The following is a 23949-nucleotide window of genomic DNA, read 5'->3' on the forward strand; positions in this document are numbered from 1 at the left end:
TTTAGTTTTGGTTGACCACCTGGCTTGTTCCATGAAAACAAAGCAGAGAAAGGCAGAAGAGGGACGGTTGGCAGGGTGGATAAGATGTAGTTTATTGTTAAAGCGCCACCTGTGTTTAGGAGGCGGTACTGCATGCTCTGTGCATTACAACATATTACAGACAGGTGGGCGTTGGTTGTAATGCAGCTTCATTACCGCGGGGGGCGCTTCACTTAACGCCGCTCAACACCGTCGTAATCAAACCAGTGACGACACTGAAGTTAGTTTCTGATTCGTAGCTTTCTATTTAGCAGTTAAGGGGATAATTAAGGGAAAAGTAATTTACAATGTTTAACAGTGTTTTTTGTGTCTTTTTCCGGATTTTTGCACCTCGCACTGTGGTGAAAGCATGTTAGACGTTTGAAGTAAAGCCTCAACGTTGTCTGAAACACACTTTGAAATTTGTGAAACCTTTATTCTATTTGTGAAAATGCAAAAAAAGGGAAGATTTCACTGCTTTTTTTCCCCACACGTAGATCACATTGAACTAGGTCCACATCAAAAACTACTGTACTTAGACAGGTCAAACCTGGACTGAATTATCCCAGAGAGGCTAAATATTATTAAAAAGACAATTTCAGATTTGTGAAATCTTTATTCTCTATGTGAAAAACACTGTGTTTTGTTTTATTTTCAAAAATAATATATAGGTTCCACAAATCTGAAACTGTATTTTAAATAATCTTCAACCTCTCTAGGATAATTTGGTCCAGATCTGACCTGTCTAAGTATACTCGTTTTTGATATGGTCTACATGTGGAAAGAAAGCTGTGAAATATTAATTGCATTTTCACAAATAGAATTATAGGTTTCAAAAATCTGAAATTGTGTTTTTTCTTTTTTTCAGTCTTTCTGGGATAATCTAGTTTAGTCTGACCTGTCTAACTATATTAGTTATTGAGAGAGACCTCGCATTCATTTAAACAGAAACAGTTTTAAATAGTCTTTAGTATCTCAAGGGAAATCTAGTCCAGATATGACCCATTTTTGTGATGTGATGTAGACCTGGTCTAATGTGGTCTTTATTTGGAAAAACAAACAAAAAAAAACCCTAAGGAATATATATATATATATATATATATATATACTGTATATATGTATATATGTATATATAGTATAAAGGTTTCAAAGGTTTCACTTCTTTGAAACCATTTCAGGCAACATTGCGGCTTTACTACATGCTTTCACCACAGTAGGAGAATTGGTCGTTAAGAAATGTAAATTACTTTTCCTTTAACTCTCCCCTTAACTGCTGAAGCGGAAGCTACTAATCTGAAGCGAACTTCAGCTCCGTGAGTCGTTGGCGGTTAGCAGACGGCTCGAAGCGGGACCCTTAAAAATAAAAACACCTCATCGTATGCTTTAACCAACTCCGGGATGTCACTTTAACAGCATATTTGAGCGTGTATCTTGTTATTTTGAGTAAGAGTACATTAGTTTTAAACGATTATGCTAGACCGGTGCTAGGTCCGGATTTGTTCCGATTCTCGCTGCGTTTAAGTGTCACATATCGCGATGTCCGTTAAAGGTTAACACTTTTAACCCTAATCTCCATTAATCTGTCACATTAAGTGTCTCACTCACCTTGCTAGCTAACAAAGAGGAACGAAAACGATACAAAATGCCTCCTAAGAAGCAACAAATGAGGCCGAAAGCAGCCAACGTCTCCAGCTCCTTGGATCTGGAGTCGGAGGACATCAGCCTGGAGACAACCGTCCCGACCACCGAGGACATCTCCTCCTCGGACGAGCAGCGGGACGGCTCCCAGAAAGTGACCCGGCAGCTGATCGAGAGGAAGGAGCTGCTGCACAACATCCAGCTGCTGAAGATCGAGCTTTCTCAGAAAAACCTCGTCATAGACAACATGAAGGCTGACCACATGTCCAAGGTAGAGGAGGACAGATGGACAGTGTTTATGGGGACATGTGGATGTGTCTGTACCGTAAAACTTCAATTATTATTGTTTGCTTTATTTTATTTATTTGAAAAAAAAAAAAAAACAAAATGTAATGAGTAACTTGAAAAGAAAATATCCCAAAATTGGAAAAAAAATTAGTAATTGAAACGTATAAGAAAATTACCTAAAATTAGAAGAAGAAAGAGAGAAAAACAACAAACAATAAAATGATTTTAAAATGCTTCAGTAGTGATAATAACACTGTTAAAGAATTCTATAATAACTAATAAACTATAAATATAGTTGTCATTTTCCCCCTGCTTTTTAAAGAACAATTTTTCCAAAATTTCTTATAATTTGTGAAACAGTTCTAGCTAAGTTGCCCGTTGCCTTTCTTCCATGTTTAAAAAAAAAAAAAAAAAATCAGTTTGCTCAGATTTCAAACATTTAAGTACTTGTGGAGGGGCGTGAATGCAGCAGGTGATATTGATCCAGGATTCAAAGAGTTAAACCACTGAATAGGCATAGGCATATATTTTGGACAGGTGTCTACATGGGATGGGCTTTTAATTCCTTTCACCTAAAACTTTTGCCCAGAAAAGATAGGAAGTATATTAAAATGTATTATTTAACCCTTTGAGACCTGGGCAAATAGGCTTTTTTTCTCGAAAAAAACATTGACAGAAGGTGATGAGCAAAAAAAAGAAGAAATGACCCAGAACTTAGCAAGAAATCTGTGAAAGGTACCACACACACAAAACAAATAAAATGTGCCCTAACTGAAAAAAAATACAAAGCCACACCTGATCTGAAAAAAAGATTAAATTATAATATTCTGTAAAATAATTTTAAAATCTATAATTATGACAATTATGAATATAAAAATAGTTTAAAAAAATAGTCTCCTCCATCTACTCAGCTCCTTTTTGTGTCTCTCTTGTTTATTATGCCGATAATACCGTCATCTTTGGTGCAGGGTTTTCAGTTAAAATGAGCTGAATAATTTAATAGTCATGTGTGTCACATGACTATACTGCCAAAAGTTTAAACATTTATATTTGTATGTGTGATCTAATCAGCTAATTAACATTATCTCAAGCAGGTAGCCAACAAATCGGTTTTATACATCCAAAGAACTTCTGTAAAAAATAACTGCATGACAACCGGACCGGACCTCTAATTGAGACAGGCCTTTATTTGTCAAAATGTGTAGCCACACCGGGCTAGTAAAAGGGACTTGGCATCTAATTGGGACTCGACTTATATTTGAAGTTTTACAGTATTTGACAAACACAGGAGAGGCGGTGTCTTTGTTGCAGTAATATTCCTTTGATTGTTTTCATGTCTTATGTTTTATATGTCAGATTGATGAGCTGGAAGAGAGGCTGAATGATGCTGTACACCAGAAACAAGTTTTGGCTCTGAGACTGGACAGCCAGCTGAAACTTACTCAAGAGGAGAGCAGGTGAGGAAGAATAAAGGTGGCGATGGACAGTGAGATGCACTGCAGGAAAGCTGCGGTGTCACCGTAATTGATCATTTATCATGTTACATGTTTTTGTTGTAAAATTGGTCTGAAATTTCATCCCGAGTAGCATTAAAAAAGTCTTAAAAAAGTCCTAATTTAATTTGCATGAAGCTGTAGGAATCCTGCATATGATGCAAATGTGTTTCTTTGCTTTTATGCCAATTCAGACGACCTAGAAGTTGTGAAAGCTCTGATAGGAATATATGGTGGAAGCTTGAAAGGTGTTTTAACCAGGACAACTCAACCTGTGTTATGAACCCCATCATCATTTACAGATGAGAACTGTGCTAACAGATATTGTCATCACCAGGAAGCAGCAGGTTCTGCGTAAGCAAGAGATGGAAACCGTCCTGCTCAGGCAGCAGCAGCTAGAGGAGACGAACCGGCAGCTGTGTGAGAAAGCTGGAGAGCTGCGGAGGTCGCTCAGAGATCTGGACATCTCTCAGGACAAGTACCAGGAGCTCCGTGACCTCCCTGAGGACAAAATCTCCATACAGGAATATGTAGCTGTGAGTATCAGGGAGCTTTTCTGTGAGAGAGAGTGATATATATATATATGTATATGTAGATCAATAACGACAAAGAGATCGCCTTTGTGCTGTGTGTTCAGATGCGTTTCTACGAGGCGGTGACTCCTCTGCGGGCTCAGCTGGCTGAGCTCAGTACAAAGAGAAGCAGTTTGACTGAAGACCTGGATACACACAGGACCCAGATGAAGGCTCTGATGGAGGTACGGCACACATTCACAGCTTGTGCGACACCTCTGTGCTGCATAGATAGTTTTGTTGTACATCTACGATGACAAATAAAGTGTCGACTCTCATCTTTCTGTATGAGTTCACATAATTTAGAGTTAAAGGAAACTCGTTTATCATTTTATCTCACTTATGCATTATTGTATTCATCATGTTTTATCACCGTTATTTGTGACTGTCTCAGGGGTCAACTAATATTGGTTTTTCAGGGACATTATTTGTAGTTAATGATACTATTAACCGATATTTGGAACTGATATGCATTTACAATAAAAATGAAAATCTGTCAATATTTAGAATTTGGAAAATACTCCAACACAAAACTATGCTTAAATGCCTTCAGCAAAAGTTTAAATGAAAAAGAAACCTTCAGCATCATATACAGCAAGTTCCCAGCTATTTTTTTAATATAAGGAATGTGAATTTAAATAAAAATGAATAAATAAAAATAGCTCAGAGGTTTTACAAAGTAAAAGTTCCTCGCATGCCGACACTTTCTTTGCACCATTTTGTGTTTTTATGTTTGTGCAGCATATCAACAAAGCTGCTTGCAACCTTTCCCTGTGTTTGTGAGCACACATACGACAATACCAGAATACCAATCAGCTGCATTTTGCTTTTCTTTCTTTGAACTCTCAAAAACAAACACGTTTTAAACAAACATTCACTCCTCCAGGCTTTGAGTCACATATTTAGAAAGCGTAGACATAAGGAATGCAGAGAAGGTCAAGAGGTTCAATTACTTTAAAACTGGATGGGGGAGACGGTCTAAACTGCCTAAAACCTTTTCTGCTAATGCTACACGTCAGTTACAGCATCCTCCAAATGGTAATTTTCACAGCCTGCAGTGCTGAGAGTCAGAGCGGAGTAATTTACAATAAAAATAAGCCACCCAGCTGATCGAGTCAGCAGTCGCCCTGCAGGTGTAAATGACACGTTGATGAGATAATGATGCAACATGCTGAAGGCAAGGTAAGGATGTGGCAAAAGACAATAACATGACAATGGCCCTTAGAGACTAAATGAGCATTGTGTGAATGCTGCAGGTTATCTAGACATTGTCACTGAACAGGTGCTTGCCTTTCTTTATTCACTTCAGTACATCCAGCAGGTAAATTACTCATCAGCTCAGGATGGCTCCAGGAAAAGGGTGTGATGTTCGCTGCATAAATTTGCTGTCAAAGAGTCTGCATGAACTGCATGATACTGCTAAAACAGCATGGAGCAGGATGCTTATGGACATTTTCTAGACAGGGATTCTTCCTGAAAAATGTAGGGTGTCCATGAGGAAAAAATCCAGTGTGTTGCATATTAACCCTTTGAAACTTGAGCTAATTGGGTTGTTTTCGTTCCAAAACATAGGAAGAAGGCAACGAGCAATGACGGGAGAAACGACTAAAAAATGTGCAAGAAATTATAAAAGACAAAGGCAAATGTGTAATTATAATTGTATAAGCTAGCTTTTTTTTACCATTGATTTTTTCCCCTAGTTTTAAAAAAAGATGAAATTTCCAAATCCACTAATTTCTTGCTTTTTGTTGAACATTTCTTACTTTGGTGCAATTTCTTTTAAAAATATAGAAAAAAAAGGTGAGGAACAATTTGCTCAGGCTTCACAGTTTTAAATATTTGTGAAAAGCGTCTGAAATCAGCACAAAAAAAGTGATGTCACTCACGGTTTCAAAGGGTTAATACAAGTACTCCATGTAATGTAAATGTCTATTCTGTGTATGTGTATCCGCAGAGCTACGAGGAGGAGCGACGGATACGTACTGAGCTGGAGCTGAGGAGCCAAAGATTGACCCTCGAACTGGCCGATACCAAACAGCAAATCCAAGAGGGCGACTATCGCAGAGAAAACTACCCTGCCATCAAACGGTATGTGTTTGTGTGACAGAACTGGAGACGAGATTCCTCTGAAGACATGAGGAGGGTCAGCAGTCTGCTTTTGACTCCATTTGAAGTCAGTTTTGATTGACTGTCCTTTGAAGGCAGCAGCGCCTGAAAAGAGACAGACAGCCCAAAGCCTTTGTGTTTAAAGGAGACTCAGGTGTCAGTTTGCACCAACGTTTTTGTAAGTTGTGTATATCATTACTTAAGTATTATTTGATGTTTTAGGGAGCATCAGCTCAAGCAGATATTGATAAGGTCAGTACATGGAAATATATGAAGATTAGATTTTTTTTCATCATGAAAAGAAAACTTCAGAACACCATAAAGGTTCCTGCAGATCCTTAAAAAGCCTTGTGTAAGGGTTTACTGAGGTTTTTAACTGGACCTAAGAGCAAGACCACAAGACAAGGGGAAAGGGGTGAAAAGGAGTTTATGTTAGAGTTTTGCAGGTGGAAGCAGCAGGCGGACTGAAGTGAGGCTGGAGCTGAAGTTGTTGCGGTGTGACTGAAACAGTGTGGCTTACAGCACTGAAGGACCTGTGGCTTATGCTGCGTTCCATTGCAAGTCGGTCGTCGATAATGTCGGTTTATCCAACTTCTGATTTGGTCACATGCAGCTTCATTGATGTAGGTAGTGTGAAGGTGATGTAGGTGAGTAGGCTACTACATGCTCGCAAAGACTTCTGTTAAACAGCAGAATGGAAATGCCGCTACAAAGGTTTTAAAGCATATTTCACAACACAAACGCTGCTTAACAGTAAAAATTGGCAAACGTCTAGTTCTGTGTGTCACCGTACTGCTGTGATGTCAATTCAGCCAACTCTGTCTACATGGATTTGCTCCAGTTTCCGATTTGGAATCCCGACTTGAATTTGTTCCATTGCACTTTTCCAAGTCTGTTTCCCCAAGTTGTGAGTACAATGGCTACAACACTACGGCACGGGTGGTGAGGGGCTGGACGGCGTGTGGCCGAGGCGCTGGAGTTCGAAGGAAACAGACATTGGAAAAAATGCATAAGAAAAAAAACAAAATCCGCACCACCACACATGGAGTCAATTAATCTAGAAATAAGGCCTTATTGGTGTTAAAATGGTTTAAGTTAATCTTTCAAATGTCTTAAAGAAAATTCAGCATATTTAAGTTTCAAGTTCAAGTGTGTGTTAACCTTTTACACTTTATTTTTAGTGAGCGTGACAACATTGACACTGAACTGAAGGAGTTAAAGAGAAGATTTGAGACACTAGACCTGACTCACACTTCAGTTACCAGAGAAAGGAACACACTCAGCAAAGAGGTGCTTCACACACACAAACACACACACAGAGTACATTTTTTTAAATTTACACTCAGCTTTCATTAAAATGTCTTATTGTGTTCTGCGTTCTTTAATATTTTTTCATTTTCCTTTTTCCCCTCCAGGTGGCGACTTTGCAGCAGTCAGTGACTCTCCTGCAGAAGGACAAGGAGTATTTACACAGGCAGAACACGGAGCTCAGTGTGCGTTGTGCACACGAGGAGGATCGCCTAGAGAGGCTGCAGGTCCATATTGATCAGCTTGGAGGCCCAAATAATACAGCAGGCATTTGATAATATGAAGGAATCCTCTAACATGCTCTCACTTCTTGATTCTGTGGTCCAGGTGCAATTAGAAGACACTAAGAAGGCGAGGGAGAACGCCTACGAGAAATATGTAGCATCCAGGTTAGGCTCTGCTGTTTCACACCACCACCAGCAGCCACATAATGTTGTAGACCTAAGCTGTGCCAAAACACTGTCACTGATGGTTTCATTTGCCAGTCACAGTAACCTAAAGTTCATTTTACCGGTGACCTGGCTCACATGAAGAAACCATCGTGGGAAAATGATAACTGCATTCATATTTTGGTGTTGTCTTCTCACTACAGAGACCACTATAAGTCAGAGTATGAGACCAAGCTGAGGGAAGAGTTGGAGAACATCAGGCTGAAAACTGGTCAGGAGATAGACAACCTGCAGAGAACCTCCAGGGAGATGTATGAGAGGGAGAACAGGTACGAGACGTTTCTTACATAACTCTTAGGGCCCTGACACACCAAGCTGACAGCTGGCCGTCAGTCCATGAAATATGACTACCACCGCCTGCTGATATGGAGAGTTGCAGAACATACATGCTAGTTAAGCGTTGGCAGTAGCCTTTGCTGTTTGTTCCAGTGCAACTTTTTGGCTGAAATACAGGCAGCGTGAGGTGATGCAACAGCCGCCTTTGGTCGCCACTTGTTCTGGGACTTTAAGAAACTGTATGAATAGATGTTTGTAAAAACTATGAGGTAGATTATTATAAACCTGACCAAATTTCAGACAAGACCTCAACAGTGGTATTGTGTATCTAAAAGTAATTTCATCATGTTTATTCTCACTAATCAGCTGCAGATGTAGCCTCTAATGTTATTACAGGAAGCTGTATTTTCATTCTCATGAAGAGATTTTTTTTCACACGCCAGAACAAGTCAACACACTATCTAAACTGTTCTTCTTATATATTTTATAAGAGAATAGAATATTTTTTGCTGTTTATGTCTATGTTTAATTATCCTCTGCCTCTTTTTCTCTTCCCCCCTTTATATATAGATACATATGTGTTTGTATATATATATATATTATTTTATTTTATTCTATTTTATTACCGCTACTATTTGATAGGTATCCTTGTGTATCTTTTCTTTTTCAAAGTTTCAAAGATTTTTTTTCTCACTTTTTGTTTTTATCAATATTATCATTTTTTGTTGTCTTCCAAATGCACAAATGGAAACTGATACATTTTTGGAACTGTAATTGTACAATATAATGTGAGCTGTTGTTAATTAAAACAAATCATTGCACACACATAAAAAAAAATTAAGGAAGAGGAAGAGCTATCACCACACATATTTCACATTAGCATCAAAATAAAAGGAAATACAACCATACCTTGAAAAGAAATAATGTTTTTTTATAGTTACGAATGACATAACAGACCATGCTGATACTGTGTACTGTGTGTGTGTGTGTGTGTGTATTTGACCAGGAACTTGCGTGAGGCCAGAGACAATGCAGTGCTGGAGAGGGACAGAGCTGTGGCTGCAGAGAGAGACACTCAGTCCAGATATGACCAACTACTGGAACAGTGAGTTTTACCAGCCATCACACACATTTAGATTTAATACAGGTTTCCATTCACTTTACATCATACAGTGTTAAAATATGAACTAAGTTTCATTCAAAGGGCTGATTCATCCAGTTTACAACAAACAACAAAAAACACAGTTGTGGTGTTATCTAGCCATGTATATTATTTGTGATTGTTTGTAATGAAGTCTCTTCAACTCCCTTATCTTGGGAGAAAGGCAGAAAGCAAAACAACCAAAAAAACAGAAAACTAAGATAAATAAATCCAGTCCTACATGCATAGCTAGACACCAGTTGACAGAAGGGAGAAAGCAGGTTTCTCAGCAATTTGGTGAACTAACCCTTTAATGTGGTTTCAAGAAGGAAAACAGGGAAATACAATAAAAAAATATTTTACAATAAAAGCTGCATTTTAAGTAACACAGAAATATATTTGATATAAAACATTTTCACATTATAAAATTCTCTTGTTGCACTTGTCAGTATTCACCGTTTTTCAAATCTTCAGCAGCAACCTGGAGACCAAGTTGCACTCGCCATTTTTGGCTACTTTATTTAATAAATAATCGAGATATTATGTATAATTTTCACAAATATTGCCATGTTCTACAACTCCGTTAACCTTTTATGAGTAAAACACTTGATTAAAGCTGCTACTCTTGAATGTAGGCCACTTCCTGGATGCACTCTTATTAGGCCGTATATCAGAAAATATTAAGCAACCTCACCTGAGGGCGACTGCTAAACTGCTAAGAAAGCTTGGACAAGTCAGTACAGCTTTTTTTTTTTTGTTGACAATGTGTAAATTTAAAATGTGAGGCGGCGAACGCCATCACGCCCAGTCTTTCTAGTGTTTTGTGTGCGTGGGAGTGAACAAAGCTTAACTAGTGTAACTGATCACAAGCTGATATTAAGACTGAATTCCTCTGAATTTCCCTGAAAGCTGCGAGCTTGTTGTTGGTCTGTTGCTGATGTGTGAGCCAGCGGCAGTCTGTCATTAGCGCATGTTGTGGGAGCGGCAGGACTCTGTTGGCTGTGGTTCAGTGTCTTACTGAAGATCACATGAAAGCTTTGCTGTAACTGTGGGGTCAGAAGGTCACATGGACGTCAGAGGTCACTGGAGGTCAGTTTCATAGCAACTGGTGACACTGGCCGGACTGCCTGCCTCTTGGGAGTGAAATACTTCCAGCGCATGTTGAAAGCAAAGTAGCATACAGAATACTGTGTAGCAGTGATGACTGTTTAGATACTGAGGAATTCTCCTTACACTGTGGCTTATGATTTTAAATAGCTTCTTTAGATTTTTTTTCTTGTTCTTGACAAAGATATAGCTTTTTTTCTGATCTTATAACATTTTCATAACATTTTCACTTAATGCTGCTTTTTAAGTCACTTCCCATTTCCAAACCTCCTCTTAGAGATTTGTATCCAAGTTGCTGGTCACTATCTCTGCCCCAGGCAACAAAGCCAATCTCAGTATAGTCTCGAAAGTTGCCTCTGGGTCATGGCCTTGGAGGAAGTTTCAAATCTTGCATGGAAATTGCAACAGATATATTGTGAGCCCTGCTGCACACACACACACACACACACACACACACACACACACACACACACGCACTCACATACTTTAAGTCTGCATTTTTGTTTTATTTCAAAAGGTATTTCAGTAAACCTTCTGAATATTGTATCCTGTTTTTGTGCAATATTCCTACAGCATATATACATGTCTGTCTCTGCATACAGTGCTCTTTCAGATCCTTAAAAATTCTAAAAAAAAAAATTTTTAAAAAAAAGGCATTGAATTCATTAATATGAAAATAAGGCCTTGACATTAAAATGTCTTAAATCTCTTAAATTAAGAAAAAGTCTTAAAATTGCTTAGACATTGGAGGAGGGTTATAACAATTTCTTTTCCTGACATTGCATTGCAAATGCTCAAAATTATGGTTAATTTAATTGAATAATAATAATTTATGCAATGTTTCTTGCATTAACATCAGCAGAGTCATGTTTTATGTCACAATAAATATTTAAATAAAGTATAATTTAATAAGTTAAATAAAATTCTCCCTAACTTTTAAGTAATTGAAGTCGGTACATGTTTTATTTTTTATTTATTTATTTTATTTTTTCCAATATTTGCTACTGTAAAATTGGTCTTAAATTTCAAAGAGCTAAATCCCACTTGCCTGAAGTTTTAGGAACCCCGGAATAATTTATGTGTTTTTTAGTCACACATTTTAGAAACATGTTTTAAGTTTTGAAAGGACTCATATAGAAAAATTTGTTTCCAAAACATGTCAATTTACACTCATGTTTTAGTGCTCAGGCAGCTTTTTTATTTTACACTTTGTTTTTCAATATCATATCTGCAGTAGACAGACAGACAGAGCAGCACGCACACAGCAGCAGCAGCAGTAGTGGTGTCCCTGTCCTGAGTTACTACTACATACCAGTCATTTCTCTAGATCCAAACCACCAGCTGTTGGTCTTTCCATACACACACACACACTTCACTCCCTCTTGCACTCTCTCTCTCTCTCTCTGCTGCGATCACATTCCCTCTATGCGTCGCATCGCAAGCCAGCAACGACAGATGCTAGCCACAAGCCCTTAACCCCTAACCCCGCGCATGCCCCTATTTTTGGGGCAAAGAGAGAATGAGGCGGACAAGCTTGAAATGGCGTCAGATGATTGTAGCATAGAAGGCAGCTTGAATCTCAGCGCTCTATTTCAGAATTCTGGCTAACAGGCCAGTTACGGCAATCAACTTGTCCAAAAACACAGTGTGCTGAGGACAGTTTTCGCCTCTCTAGCAGACATACACTACATGAAACTGCCTCAGGGAGCCCCAGAGTCAGGTGCTCATACTCACTTTAGCTGTAAATATCGCCATTAAATTTGGCATTTGGAAGTGGAGAGATAAAATATGGCTCATTACACCTTTTTTTCAAAAACATTTTGCATCTAAATATCAGCCGCCATCAATAAAAGAAGGCATGAAATGTTGACCATGTGTACATGTCTGTCACCCCGAGCGCACATTTCAGGCCTGCGCTCGATGGAATGATGAAATCCTATCAGGTCAGCTGTAATCGAGAGTTATTAATATTATCCAACCAACCTCCGTGGTTTAATAGAGTCTGTGTGTTGGTGCTTGGAAGCTGCCTGAGGAAGAGCACTGGGCTCAAAAACCATTGCCCTTTACTGTTCAGGCTGCAGTAAATGATTATTTTCACTTTCCGTTAATCTGGTGATTGTTTTCTTAATGAATCAATACATTTTTTTAGCCCATAAAAAAAGTCTAAAAAGTAATTAAAAAGGCCCATCAGGATTTCCCAGAGCATAAAGTGATTTCCTTGAATTTCCCTTTTTTTCTTTCCTTTTTCTTTTTTTACAAACAGTAAAAATCCACATGATACTCGATCTAAGATTATACAAAACAGAGCAAAGCACAAAATTCTCAGACTGATCAACATTTTATCAAAATTATCAACCACCAATTTTCATTTTATGGTCTCGTGGACATTAAAACGTTTTTCAAGTTGCTTTTAACTGTCTTTCTGTTTTGTAAAAGCCGTCCCACCCACATGCATTTATCTAACAAGGCTTTGACTCAATGCAGCATTGTGTCATCTGAAAACCGAAACTGTAGAATACACTGCCTCTTTCTGTCTTCTTCTTTAATTACTGAATATTAAAGTTAAAACATGTTTCTCAAGTGAAAGATCAAACAAGGCCAAACATTGCTGCGAGCATCATTGAGAAATACTCTAATGCCACCAAACGATTTAAGACCTGTTTTCCTGCTCGGTGACTTTGTGTAGTGCTGTTATGTACCGCAGAAAATTTTGAACATAAATACCTCAACATAAAAAATTGCACGCTAAATAGTCACTTCCTTGCCAATTCTTAAAAAAAACATGTTATTCTGCAAATTATCACTAAGTGCGATTGTATCTATATGAAGGAAGACGTTGCAACATTAGTGTGAAACCACCAGGCACGTCTGAGTTCAACCAGCGACCCAGAGCTGAGTTTACCTTCTGTATCTGTCAGTTTAAAAATGCACCTATTCACCTATGATCAACCTATGTGTCCCCATCTATGCAGGTTTCGGCAGCTCCAGCTGGGAACCGACAGCCGGGTAGCAGAGCTGTCTAACCAGGCCAAGCTGCACTCCTTCGAAGCTGAGCGCGCTCAGATGGTTAAGGACGAAACGGCTAAGGCCCTGGCTCAGTGCCAGGTGGAGTGTGAGAAACAGCAAAAGAAATTGGAGGTACTCGAAACATGAAGACTTAAGGGGGAAGATGTTTTACCTGTGGCATTTCAGGAGTCCACACAGTTTCTAGTCGTAGCGCACACTTAAATTTTGCATGCATCTCCCTCTTGTGGTTTTGATTTCAGCCAGTTAACATGACTCTTAAATCTGAAGTTTAGATACATGTTTGATAATAAACAAACACTGACTATAGGTGCAAATGCCATTAATGGATTTTAATGCCCGGTGTTCATTTCAGATAGTTTTATTGAGCTAAATAAGATTATACATATAGTATATTGTTGTGTTGAAGCTCATTTCCAGTTATATGAAACATTTATAAGATTGCATTCACAGATGCAGAACAAATGATATAAAATATTATATTTTGAGATTGGAACAGAATTGAAAATAAGAATATTAAAAAGAGAAGGGAAAAATAAGATCAAATAAATAAATTAATGAAATAAAGATTTACACAAAAATAACTGTGTGTATACTAATAAATAACTGTGTATATATTAAATGAAATAAATTAATTAATTCAATAAACATTCACAAAGATTAAATAAATGTATAAATACTAAGTAAATAAATGTATATATATGTGTATATATATATATATTTATATATATATATATATATATATATATATATATATATATATATATATATATATATATATATATTATATATATATATATATATATATACTAAATAAAATAAAATAAAAATGGACAAAGATAAAATCAGTGTATATATACTTAATAAATGTATATGCAGTATACTAAACAAAATAAAATAAATTGAATAAAAACGGACAATAATAAAATGAATGTGTACATACTAAATAAAAGACATAGATTAAATCTACACCTAAGAACAGGAACATAAGTCAAATAAGGTGATTTAGGAGCAATAATTTCCTTGAGTGAAAGTCTCAAGGTTCTACATTACTCTTCATTTACATTAGATGAGAAAGTAGTGATATTGCTTACACGCTGGTAACATCACACCAATGATTGCAACCAAAAATGCACAGCAGATGCGTAAATCATTAAATCACTGCTCGGTTCATTTAGGGAGAAGTCGTCCACAGGACTTAAAGATTAATGTTCGAGTCTCGGGAATATCTTTTCGGTCTTTGTATGTCAGTCCGGTGGCTCCGTTCTTATCTCTATTCACTGTAGCACACCCATTTATACAAGAAGTTAATTGAGTGCAGATTGTTCCTGATGTCTGCATGCACTTAGCCGAGGTCCACCTCTCCACCTGTGTTTAACCCTGTCCTGCTCGGCAGAGGGACACGCATGGTGAGGCGATGCATCGCACATGATCACGGAGGGAACAAGAAAGGATCATGTCCTTTTCTCTTTTTAAAAACAGTGAATGAGGAGCTGGTTTAGGTTTCAACATCACAGTTTGTTGTTAAGCTTTGATTTTGTTCGAGTTCTTTATAATAGTGAGGTTTAAATCTATATTTGGGATAAAAATATAGATTTCGTTTAGATTTTTTTCCTCCTTTTTTTCTTCCACTACTCTCTTTTTGTGAATGTTTTTGTCTATGCTTGTAAATGTGGGGAAATGGTGGATTGTAAATGCTGTTTAACATTTTTTAGTAAATGTACACATCTATAATTTTCACATTTACAATTCCAGAATAACAGTTTTATTGAGTTTAAGTGTGAATAAAATGAACACATTTTAATCATACAAATTACCAGAAAAGAATTTATTAAAAAAAAGAAAAAATGTTTAAAAGTGATAAAAAAAAATTCATTTGTTACAGCCCTTATTTGGCAATCAGGAAAGATGTGAATCCATTATCCATAATTTTATTACACTGACAGACATTCACACTATCATTGTTCCTCAGAGAGATATTTTTTGAACAATTTCAAAAATATCTCCATCATTTGGTCTCGATCTCCCCCAACTTCTTGTTTACTCTCTTTCCTCTCCTCCTCTCCTGCCGCACAGCTTCTGACCCAGGAGTTTTACAGGCTGCAGACGTCATCAGAGAAGCGGCTGGCGGAGCTGCAAGCTCAGAATGCCGAGCAGGCGTCTCGCCTGGAGACGTACGAAAAGCTCGAGCAAGAGTTGGACCAAGTCACCATGCAGGCTGCTGAAAGTAAGAACTGTACTCACTACATGACACACATTACTGTGAGGTCAGAACGATAAAAACTCAAACAAGCACACACTGGTTCTCTCCGATGCCTTGGTGCCGCATCAGAGAATGTGTAATATAAAATATAGCATCATATCGGATTTAGATGTGGGGAATAAAAATGGAAAATATGTAATTATTGTTAGTAAGGAGCTGGAATACATGGCCTCGTGACAGTGGTTTAAACAGAAGTTAAGGAAAATACAAATATCTTTAAAACAACAGAATTTTACTACAGGCTTGATTGTTAACGTAACGGTCCTGGAGATGTATAGACAGTATTTGTGTTTCTGTCTGTTGCCAGTTGAGAATGAAGAGGAGGCAGAGAGAGTTTTGTTCTCGTATGGTTATGGAGCAAATGTTCCCACGACGGCCAAAAGAAGACTAAAACAGAGGTACAACACATGACGCACTTCATATTTCAAAGATAGAGCTCGTTAGGGATGGTGCTAAACAAACAGTGACTGTGTGTGCTTTTTCTTTAATATTCTGTATTCACTAAGCAAAATGAGCATGCTAACATAGTATGGGTTAAAACTGATTTTTTGAGCTGGCAGATATTTGATTTTTGCCTGCTGTCATTTGGTTTTAGTTTTTGTATGTGTTTTTTTCTGGAAAGCGATAGACTAAAAACAATTTTACTCCGCACTCAATCTTTGATTTGAAGCAGGCATGTGCAGCCAAAACCTCAAATTGATCTCAACTGTTGTGGTTACATTAACTGTTGGGTAAACAACATGGAAGTACACACTAGTGTAGACTTGTTGGTGTTGTCAGTCTTTGGAATTTCCAAAACTGTTTGTGTGCCGCGCAGCGTTCACCTGGCCCGCAGGGTGCTGCAGCTCGAGAGGCAGAACACATCACTGAGGAGAGAGCTGGAGAGACACAAGTCACAAACGGGACAGATATCTGGAGAGGTAAACACACATATAGCATTCAGGTGTGAGCCTGCCTAGTTTTATTTAATGTAAAAAAAAAGACTCAAAGCACTGCAAGTCAGCACCCGCAACACATTTTGTTTTCCCACTATCACAAAACTCCTACAGTGACTCAGATTATGGTTATTCTACAGCTTCTATCAAATGATTTATATCAGCTGGTTTTTACATCTCTCTGATGACATAACAAGTCATTATCACAGAGCCAAGACCGGCAGCTTCTCTCTCATCATCCACCATTTATCTCTTCACACCATCGCACGACACTCTGCTGTGAAAGTCGATGGCGAGGGCACATCTAATCGCTCTCTTAAAGTCAGACTCTGCAAAACAAACATAAAAAAGAATTCAGCAGCTTGTGAGGTCGGTCACATGTATCATCAAACACATCAGTATTCCTTAATGACAGTGTCTTCTACCTCTTTTTCTGAAACTTTGGTCTCAGGTTGACAATAGTCCTGCCAATTCTCTAAATCCACTTTTTAAAGCCGTGCCAGGAAAATGACAGGTTGTCTGTGAGCCGACAGCAGACACCTCAGAACTTAAATGAGAAGAACAAGAAGTTCATCTTAGTACCTGTCATACTTGTTGACACAGTGGGACACAGTGCCAAAAAACCATGACGGCCACGCTCTTTACTCTCCCAAAAACTTGCCACACCAATCATTGAGGCTTTTGTTGTGTTTGGCACTTCATGTGCATGTGTGTGCAACTCTTAGCCTTTCATTCAGGGTGTGTGTATTTTGTCTATGCATGACTGTGTGCAGAAGAAGTCACATGTCTACTTCTTATGCCCTGATTCTAAAAAAACAACCAGTAAGGTTTGAAATGACAGAACTCATCTCTGGCAAAGACTGTGCTTGGTTTTTTCTTCCTCTGTATTATAATCTCAATGAGAGGAGGGATTGTGCAAGCAGGTTTGAGACTAAATAAGCCAGCCATTCAACTGTCAGGTGTGACTGACTGGCACTCGTCTGGAATGCCTCATTATTCATCAAGCATGAAAGCAGAGAGTGAAAAATTATACTTTTTATTCACTAGAAAGGGTGTTAACCACTTAACCACCCACACAGATGCCCTGACTCAGTAACTATTGTCCTTACCCTCCCACCCAGTCCTGCTCACTACTGACTGGCTGTAAAAGTGGCTTAATGTGTAACAACTTAACTTTATCTTTTGTTCCGCAGATTTTAAGCTTGATACTGACTGAGTAATATTGTAATACACACAGTATGTTCAGATTCTTATATAAGATTTCATCAGAAGGTTGTTAAGATTATGAATTTCAGTGCATTTCTACTTCATCTCACTACTTTTAATAAAAATGATACAACTTAGATGCACTTCATAAACTCACATTTATGGGCACTCAGGTGTGCCCTGATGACATCAGAGATAAGGAAATCTTGGCTGTGGTTTTTTCCTTTAGCCATTCATAAATACCAGACACAATTGCTGTTTAATGATATCAACCACATTTGAAGCCAGATTTTAAGTGGATGTATTCTTTAAAGGGACAGTTCACCCAAAATTCAAAAGTACATATTTTTCCTCTTACCTGCTGTGCTATTTATCAGTCTAGATTGTTTTGGTGTGAGTTCCTGAGTGTTGGAGACATAACCTGTAGACATGTCTGCCTTTTCTCCAGTATAATTGAACTAGATGGCACTTGGCTTGTGGTGCTCAATTCAAAATCAATGCCACTTCCCAGAAATCATGACTTGGTTACTCAAGATAACTCACAGACCCTGCTGTGAGCAGTTTCATGTAGAAACTATTTTCTCTCTACCAAACTCACAAAAACCAAAGTCACAGCGCAGACTGCGGGAAGTATGGATGAGAGACTTGTGTTCATTACAGCGCAAGATGTAAACATTATCCTCCTCAGCAGAGCAGTAACGTTAGCCAGCTCAGTGATGCTAGGTGAACCAACAATAGATGCATGCTTCCTCCTGTGTGGTGATTTGGTTGGGGGATCTAGTTTGGTGGCATAAACTGTCTAATAAAAATGCACAACATTACAGCTCCTCAGAAGTGAAGCCAAAACATCTCACATGTGCCAAAATTAAAAGATCAAAGTACATATCAAATATTTTTTTCCCCAAAGATGGTTTCTGTCATTTAAAGTTATTCTTGTTCCCCTGATGTTTGTTCAAGTTTTTGTTTTCCTGAAATCTTTGGTTTTAATTAGTTATTTTATACTAAAGAAGGGGGTTGGATGTCATGATTGAAAGCAGTGTGGCAATAGGTATGCATGTGAACAATAGCGCTGCTTGCTGTTGTTTGGATGGTTGTATGGGCAGGAACTTGACACTGCAGAGACCGCTACGCCACAACTTGCACCGAAACAATTTAGACCGATAAATAACACTACAGCTAAGAGGAAAAATATGAAATTTGATTATAGGGTGAATCACCCCTTTTACTAAGTCATGTTCAGTATGATGAACGTTATGATGACAGCTCTTGTTGCATCATGCGCGACTCTCTACAGTTTGTGGAGTCATACAGCTCATGTGGAAATGTTGACCTGAGTCTAGGGAAAAAGGGAACCTTAGTTGACCCTGACATTGAGTAAGAGAAGTAATTGTTTTTGTAACTGCTCCAGTATGCACATGTGTGTGTTGTTCATCAGTTGTTGGCAGCCAACCAGCTGTTACAGCAGACGCAGCAGCCTTATAGCTACCTGATTGAGACGGTGAGACAAAGGGACGCACAGATCAGCAAGCTGAGGGAGCGCCTCACCACGCTGGAGGATGATGTCAGGTACATTTACAGTACACACCTTCACAAACAAAAACAACATAAAAAGACATGCATGACCTTTTTAAATTGAAAGTGATTAGGCTTTCTGTCTTGTTTGCTAAGCTATTTGTTGATCTTGTTGGTTACATTTGGTTCCTTGTAATTTACTCATCATGGCAGCAGGCCATACCTCCTTAGCCTTGGGCTTCTCTGTCTCCCTTTTGACCTCATTTGTCCCTCTCACACTTTTACTCAATCTGTCTTTGTGCAAAGCTGCATGTGTGTGTCAGTGTGTCTGTAGTGTTTCACATCAGCACACATATGGCATTGATCTACTGTAAATCTCCCATGTCCCCATCCTTATATTAACCTGAGAAATATGCAAACTGAAAGACAGCATGTTTTCTCTTGCTGCTCACTACCACTGAGTGCTCACCTGGGGCAAGAAGCAGAGCGAGAAAAAAAATCCTTAAAAATCCCTTTAAGCTTCTCAAACCTCCTCATCTAACAGAGATATTGAAGTCTTCCTGTGGCAGTGCTACCTGTTTAACAGCAGAGACACACATTTTCACTTTATGTACAATTGGGCTAACAACAGTCTCAGTAGAGGCAGATCTCACACTGTAAGACCCACATGTTTAACTTTTTTGTCGGGAGTTCTCAGTGAAAAGTGGGGGAGCTAAAAAGTCGCAGTGTCAAGATTTGCAAGATTTATTTTAAAGCACCTCCATCACAAGCTCCTGCTTGTATGTTTCACAGCCCCAGGAAAGAAAACTTAGACAGTGCTGGAGAGAGTTTTTCCTCTCAAGATAGAAGAAACATGTTAAAAATGAAGAGAGAAAAAAAGCAATTTATTATTTAGTATATTTTTGAAATTCATGACTCTTGTGTTTAATTTATTGCTCGGCTGTTGATGGTTTTATTCCAGTGATTTATGCTCAGCTCGCTAGTAAACCAAACTTCTGCCATGTAGACAGACTGGTTTCTGGTCCAAATTTCTTTCCCGTAAACTATACTTAGGAACACAGTCACACAAATGAGGCAATATTCAAATTTTGATGTACACCACACCTTCACACTGTATTGACCCTAACCTGACCCCACACTAAAGCAAAATAAAACCTTCCTTCCTTAAAGATGCACTCTGTGATTCGATTCTTTTGGTCAGATTTAGCAGATATCATACATATACATACTCAGGCTCTGTAAATGGCAAACAAAGTATCTCTGACCAAACCACACAACGCCACTTGAGCCAATCAGCAACAGTGGGCATTTGTTCTCGTGCACAGGACATAGGAAAAGCAATAGATGTGGAAAAAAATAAAGCTGCAGGAGCTCTGACAGGAGGGGTGATTTTTTGGCTGTTGAGTAAATAACAACAATCTTTCACCAGAATTGCTGACTCCTACTTCAAATAAAGCCATAAAACTTCAAACAGTGATTTACAGCACTGACTTGTTCAACAAGTTTCACATGACCCCAGAAGTAGCTAGAATAGTGAATTCATAACAGTAATGGTTTATTATTAACTCAAGATCTGCTCTCTCTGCCTGTTTTTTTGGATGTCACTCCAGCTCCCTGAGGAAAGAACGAGCTGCACTGGAACAGGTGAAAAACAACATGGCCGCTGATCTGGAGAGACTCCTCAACCATCGAGAGGTACACAAGATTATGAAGATGATCACCATGGCCACTACTGGCTCCAAAAATCTAAGATGTTGACAGCTAAAATGCCAAACTCAAGGCTTCAAAGTAGAAGTCTGTGAACCAATGGGTAAAATCAGGGTGGCTATGTCAATTATTTTTATACATATATATGGTGCTAATTTGTGCACCAGTTATACCTCATAACATGAAAAGCTTTTTTTTATTATGGCTGAAATAAAAGAATATTTTCTTCATTGATTAATATTTCAATTCACTGTTTGGTTTACAAAACATTAAAAAAAAGTAAAAATAAATAAATAATCCATGACAGTTTCCTAGAACCAGAAGTCGGCATCAAACCTAAAAATATTTAATTATAATTTAAGACAAGGAAAAACAATAAATTCTTATTACGGGATAATGTGGAACCATCCAATTTGGGGTATTTTTGCTTGAAAAATGACAAACAATCAATTTATTATCAAAATAGCTGCTGATTAGTTTGACATTTTTCAACTAATTGTTGCAGCTCTACTTTTCGTTCTTAAAGTAAACAGGCTTTTAATACCCAGTCAAGTTATTGCACTGTGTTGCAACGTTTCCTTCAAGACTGCGTGTGCTCGTACGTGTGTGCACGTGGGTGTGCGTCCCCCCCCAAGCCAGCCGTTTGCTGTATGAAGTATGTGCCCTGTCATAGACAGCTGTTCCTCCACTTGGCTGTTTGGGATGCCACTGGTGTGCGTGAGTGTTTTTGTGTATGTGTGTGTGCTCGTGCGTGAGTGTGTGTGACATGCCAGGGCTCATGTCCTCAGGGGTGATAAATAGAACCGTGAAATGGCCCAGAGTCCTCCCCTCTGCCCTGCTGCCACCCCTGCGGACCCTTGAGCTTGTTGAGCTTATTGCAAGTCGCCCCATAGTTGGAGTTTAAGCAGACAAACATGTCATTGGATCGCAGCAATAAAAATTCTTGAAAATGTAAATTTTAAAAGCAAAAACAAAATGTTTAAAAAATTATTAACTTAAAAGAAATTACACTTGTGTTAAGGTGTGTCAATCAGACAAAATATTTGTTATACATTCATCATATGATGGTTTATTTCACCTTCATTTGAAGTGCAGTGACAGAATTTCCCGTCTAAAATGACCTGGTGATTTAGATGAGATTTCGAAGCTTTTTGACACTACACTTGCTGTTATTTCTCATAAAGATTCCTGTTTATTGTTTCACCCTTGTTTTCACATCCATGTTTTTATGAACCGTGTGATTCTCCAGGAGTTAGCAGTGATGAAGCAGGTCCTGATCAGCATGCGGTCCAGACAGGGAGACGCTCTAAACCTGTTGGAAACAGATAAAGCTGCCGTCAGGACCTCTGGTGCAGGAAAACACCAGTCCAAACGCATCAACAGGACCACAGAAGAAGAGTCGCCAAACAAACCCAAACCCACGGTGTTTGTAAGTGTCTGAATTGGCAACACCCTTGTATGAGTCACACCACCTTAACCTGCCTGGACTCAAGTTCAGACAAAAGAGGTTAACAGGAAACGATAAACTGAATTTTTTGTCATTTAGTTTTGTTAGAGCTTTTCAGCGAGCAAAGATATGTTGTAGCATAAACCTTTGAAGAATATCTATCCAAACAAGAGCTGCTAACACAGACTGTTTACTTTTCTAACCATTGATTTTTCTATTTTGTTTCTTTCATTTGCAGACAAATAAAGAAGTTCCTGATTGGTACCAAAAGTTAAAGCAGAAACCGAAATGAACATTCATTTGTGTTACTACTGGTGCTATTAATTATCACTCAGGGCTTTGACAATTTTTTTTCAGGGCTTTTGTATTTTAAACTTTTAGACTTCTTATTGAACCAACTTAAATACAAAAGCATAAAATGTTCCTGGTGTCCGAGTGTTTTGTTGTTCTCATCCTTGGTTACATATTGTTCAGAAAATTTCCCCTCTTACTGGTCCAAAACCAGAGGTATTACCTTCCACAGGGTACACATTCCTAGCTAACTGACTGCCCAAAAATTCCTCTTTCTTGGCAGTGGTCTATTTTATTAGGTCTGTCTATCATTATTTCCTCATCTTTTCCAGGTTTGCAGATACTGGTGACTGCAGACAAACAGCATTATAGGAACCTCAGCCTCTGATTCGCACAAGCTGAGGCTACTTTGGCTTTAAATATAGACATAGTAGGCATACCTTTATCATTTCAGACCATGTCCATATCAGTGTCATATTAAACTCGACCAGAGGACTGCTTTATAGCTGTTTTGTCCTTTTTTTAGCCTATAATACAACACTTTCTTTCCCTGTCAGATGAAATAGCTTGAACATATAATAAATTAGAATTTGCTTCAAAAACAATGCACATCACTTACATAAACCATCGGTTTTTCACGTCAACTAAAATTTATCTGACTTCTAAGGTTGTTTTCCACAATATTGTGTAATGAAGCGTTTAAAGACCGTCATGTTCACAGTACAAGGATGCCCTGTCTATTTATAAACCCTTGCTATCAAAAAATATGGACATCTCACCAAGTTCAGTTTCCTTGTTACTACATGTGCTATTTAACTTGGGAAATTGTTGAATAATGTTTTAAGGGTTCGAAAAAAAATGTGTGAGATTTGGCAGAAGTTTGAAGGTTCATGGTATTTATTGTCATATGCACAACAATTATACAGTCATTGGCAATATAAATATTAGGAATCAGGCTCCCCTCAACAATTGTCATCATTAACGAAAATCACATTTGTATTAAAAAAGAAGGGACTCTTAGAAATAAATAATAAAAGGATAAAGTATAACATATAGAAAATATGAAATATACATTTGTGGTAAACAGGTGTACCGTTATTGTAAATTAATAAATAGGGGTCTTGAATTTATGGCCTGCAGGCCAAAACTGGCCTGCCAAAAGATCCAA

The 23949-nt window shown here is 38.2% G+C and overlaps 1 protein-coding gene across 1 annotated transcript; it reads left to right on the forward strand.

The window, feature by feature from the left end:
* The first annotated feature begins 1341 nt into the window (after nucleotides 1-1341).
* Nucleotides 1342-22919, forward strand: pibf1 (progesterone immunomodulatory binding factor 1). Its single transcript, XM_042501794.1, has 18 exons — nucleotides 1342-1927; nucleotides 3301-3401; nucleotides 3775-3973; nucleotides 4075-4194; nucleotides 5964-6097; nucleotides 7297-7405; nucleotides 7531-7650; nucleotides 7751-7812; nucleotides 8016-8141; nucleotides 9155-9253; nucleotides 13369-13534; nucleotides 15497-15647; nucleotides 15991-16081; nucleotides 16501-16603; nucleotides 19260-19390; nucleotides 20947-21031; nucleotides 22293-22472; nucleotides 22729-22919. The coding sequence occupies exons 1-18, from the start codon at nucleotides 1661-1663 to the stop codon at nucleotides 22780-22782; spliced, it is 2298 nt and encodes a 765-aa protein (XP_042357728.1). The 5' UTR covers nucleotides 1342-1660; the 3' UTR covers nucleotides 22783-22919.
* Nucleotides 22920-23949: the final 1030 nt, after the last annotated feature.

Source organism: Plectropomus leopardus, chromosome 15 (genome assembly GCF_008729295.1).
Source record: "Plectropomus leopardus isolate mb chromosome 15, YSFRI_Pleo_2.0, whole genome shotgun sequence".
NCBI classification, from domain to species: domain Eukaryota; kingdom Metazoa; phylum Chordata; class Actinopteri; order Perciformes; family Serranidae; genus Plectropomus; species Plectropomus leopardus.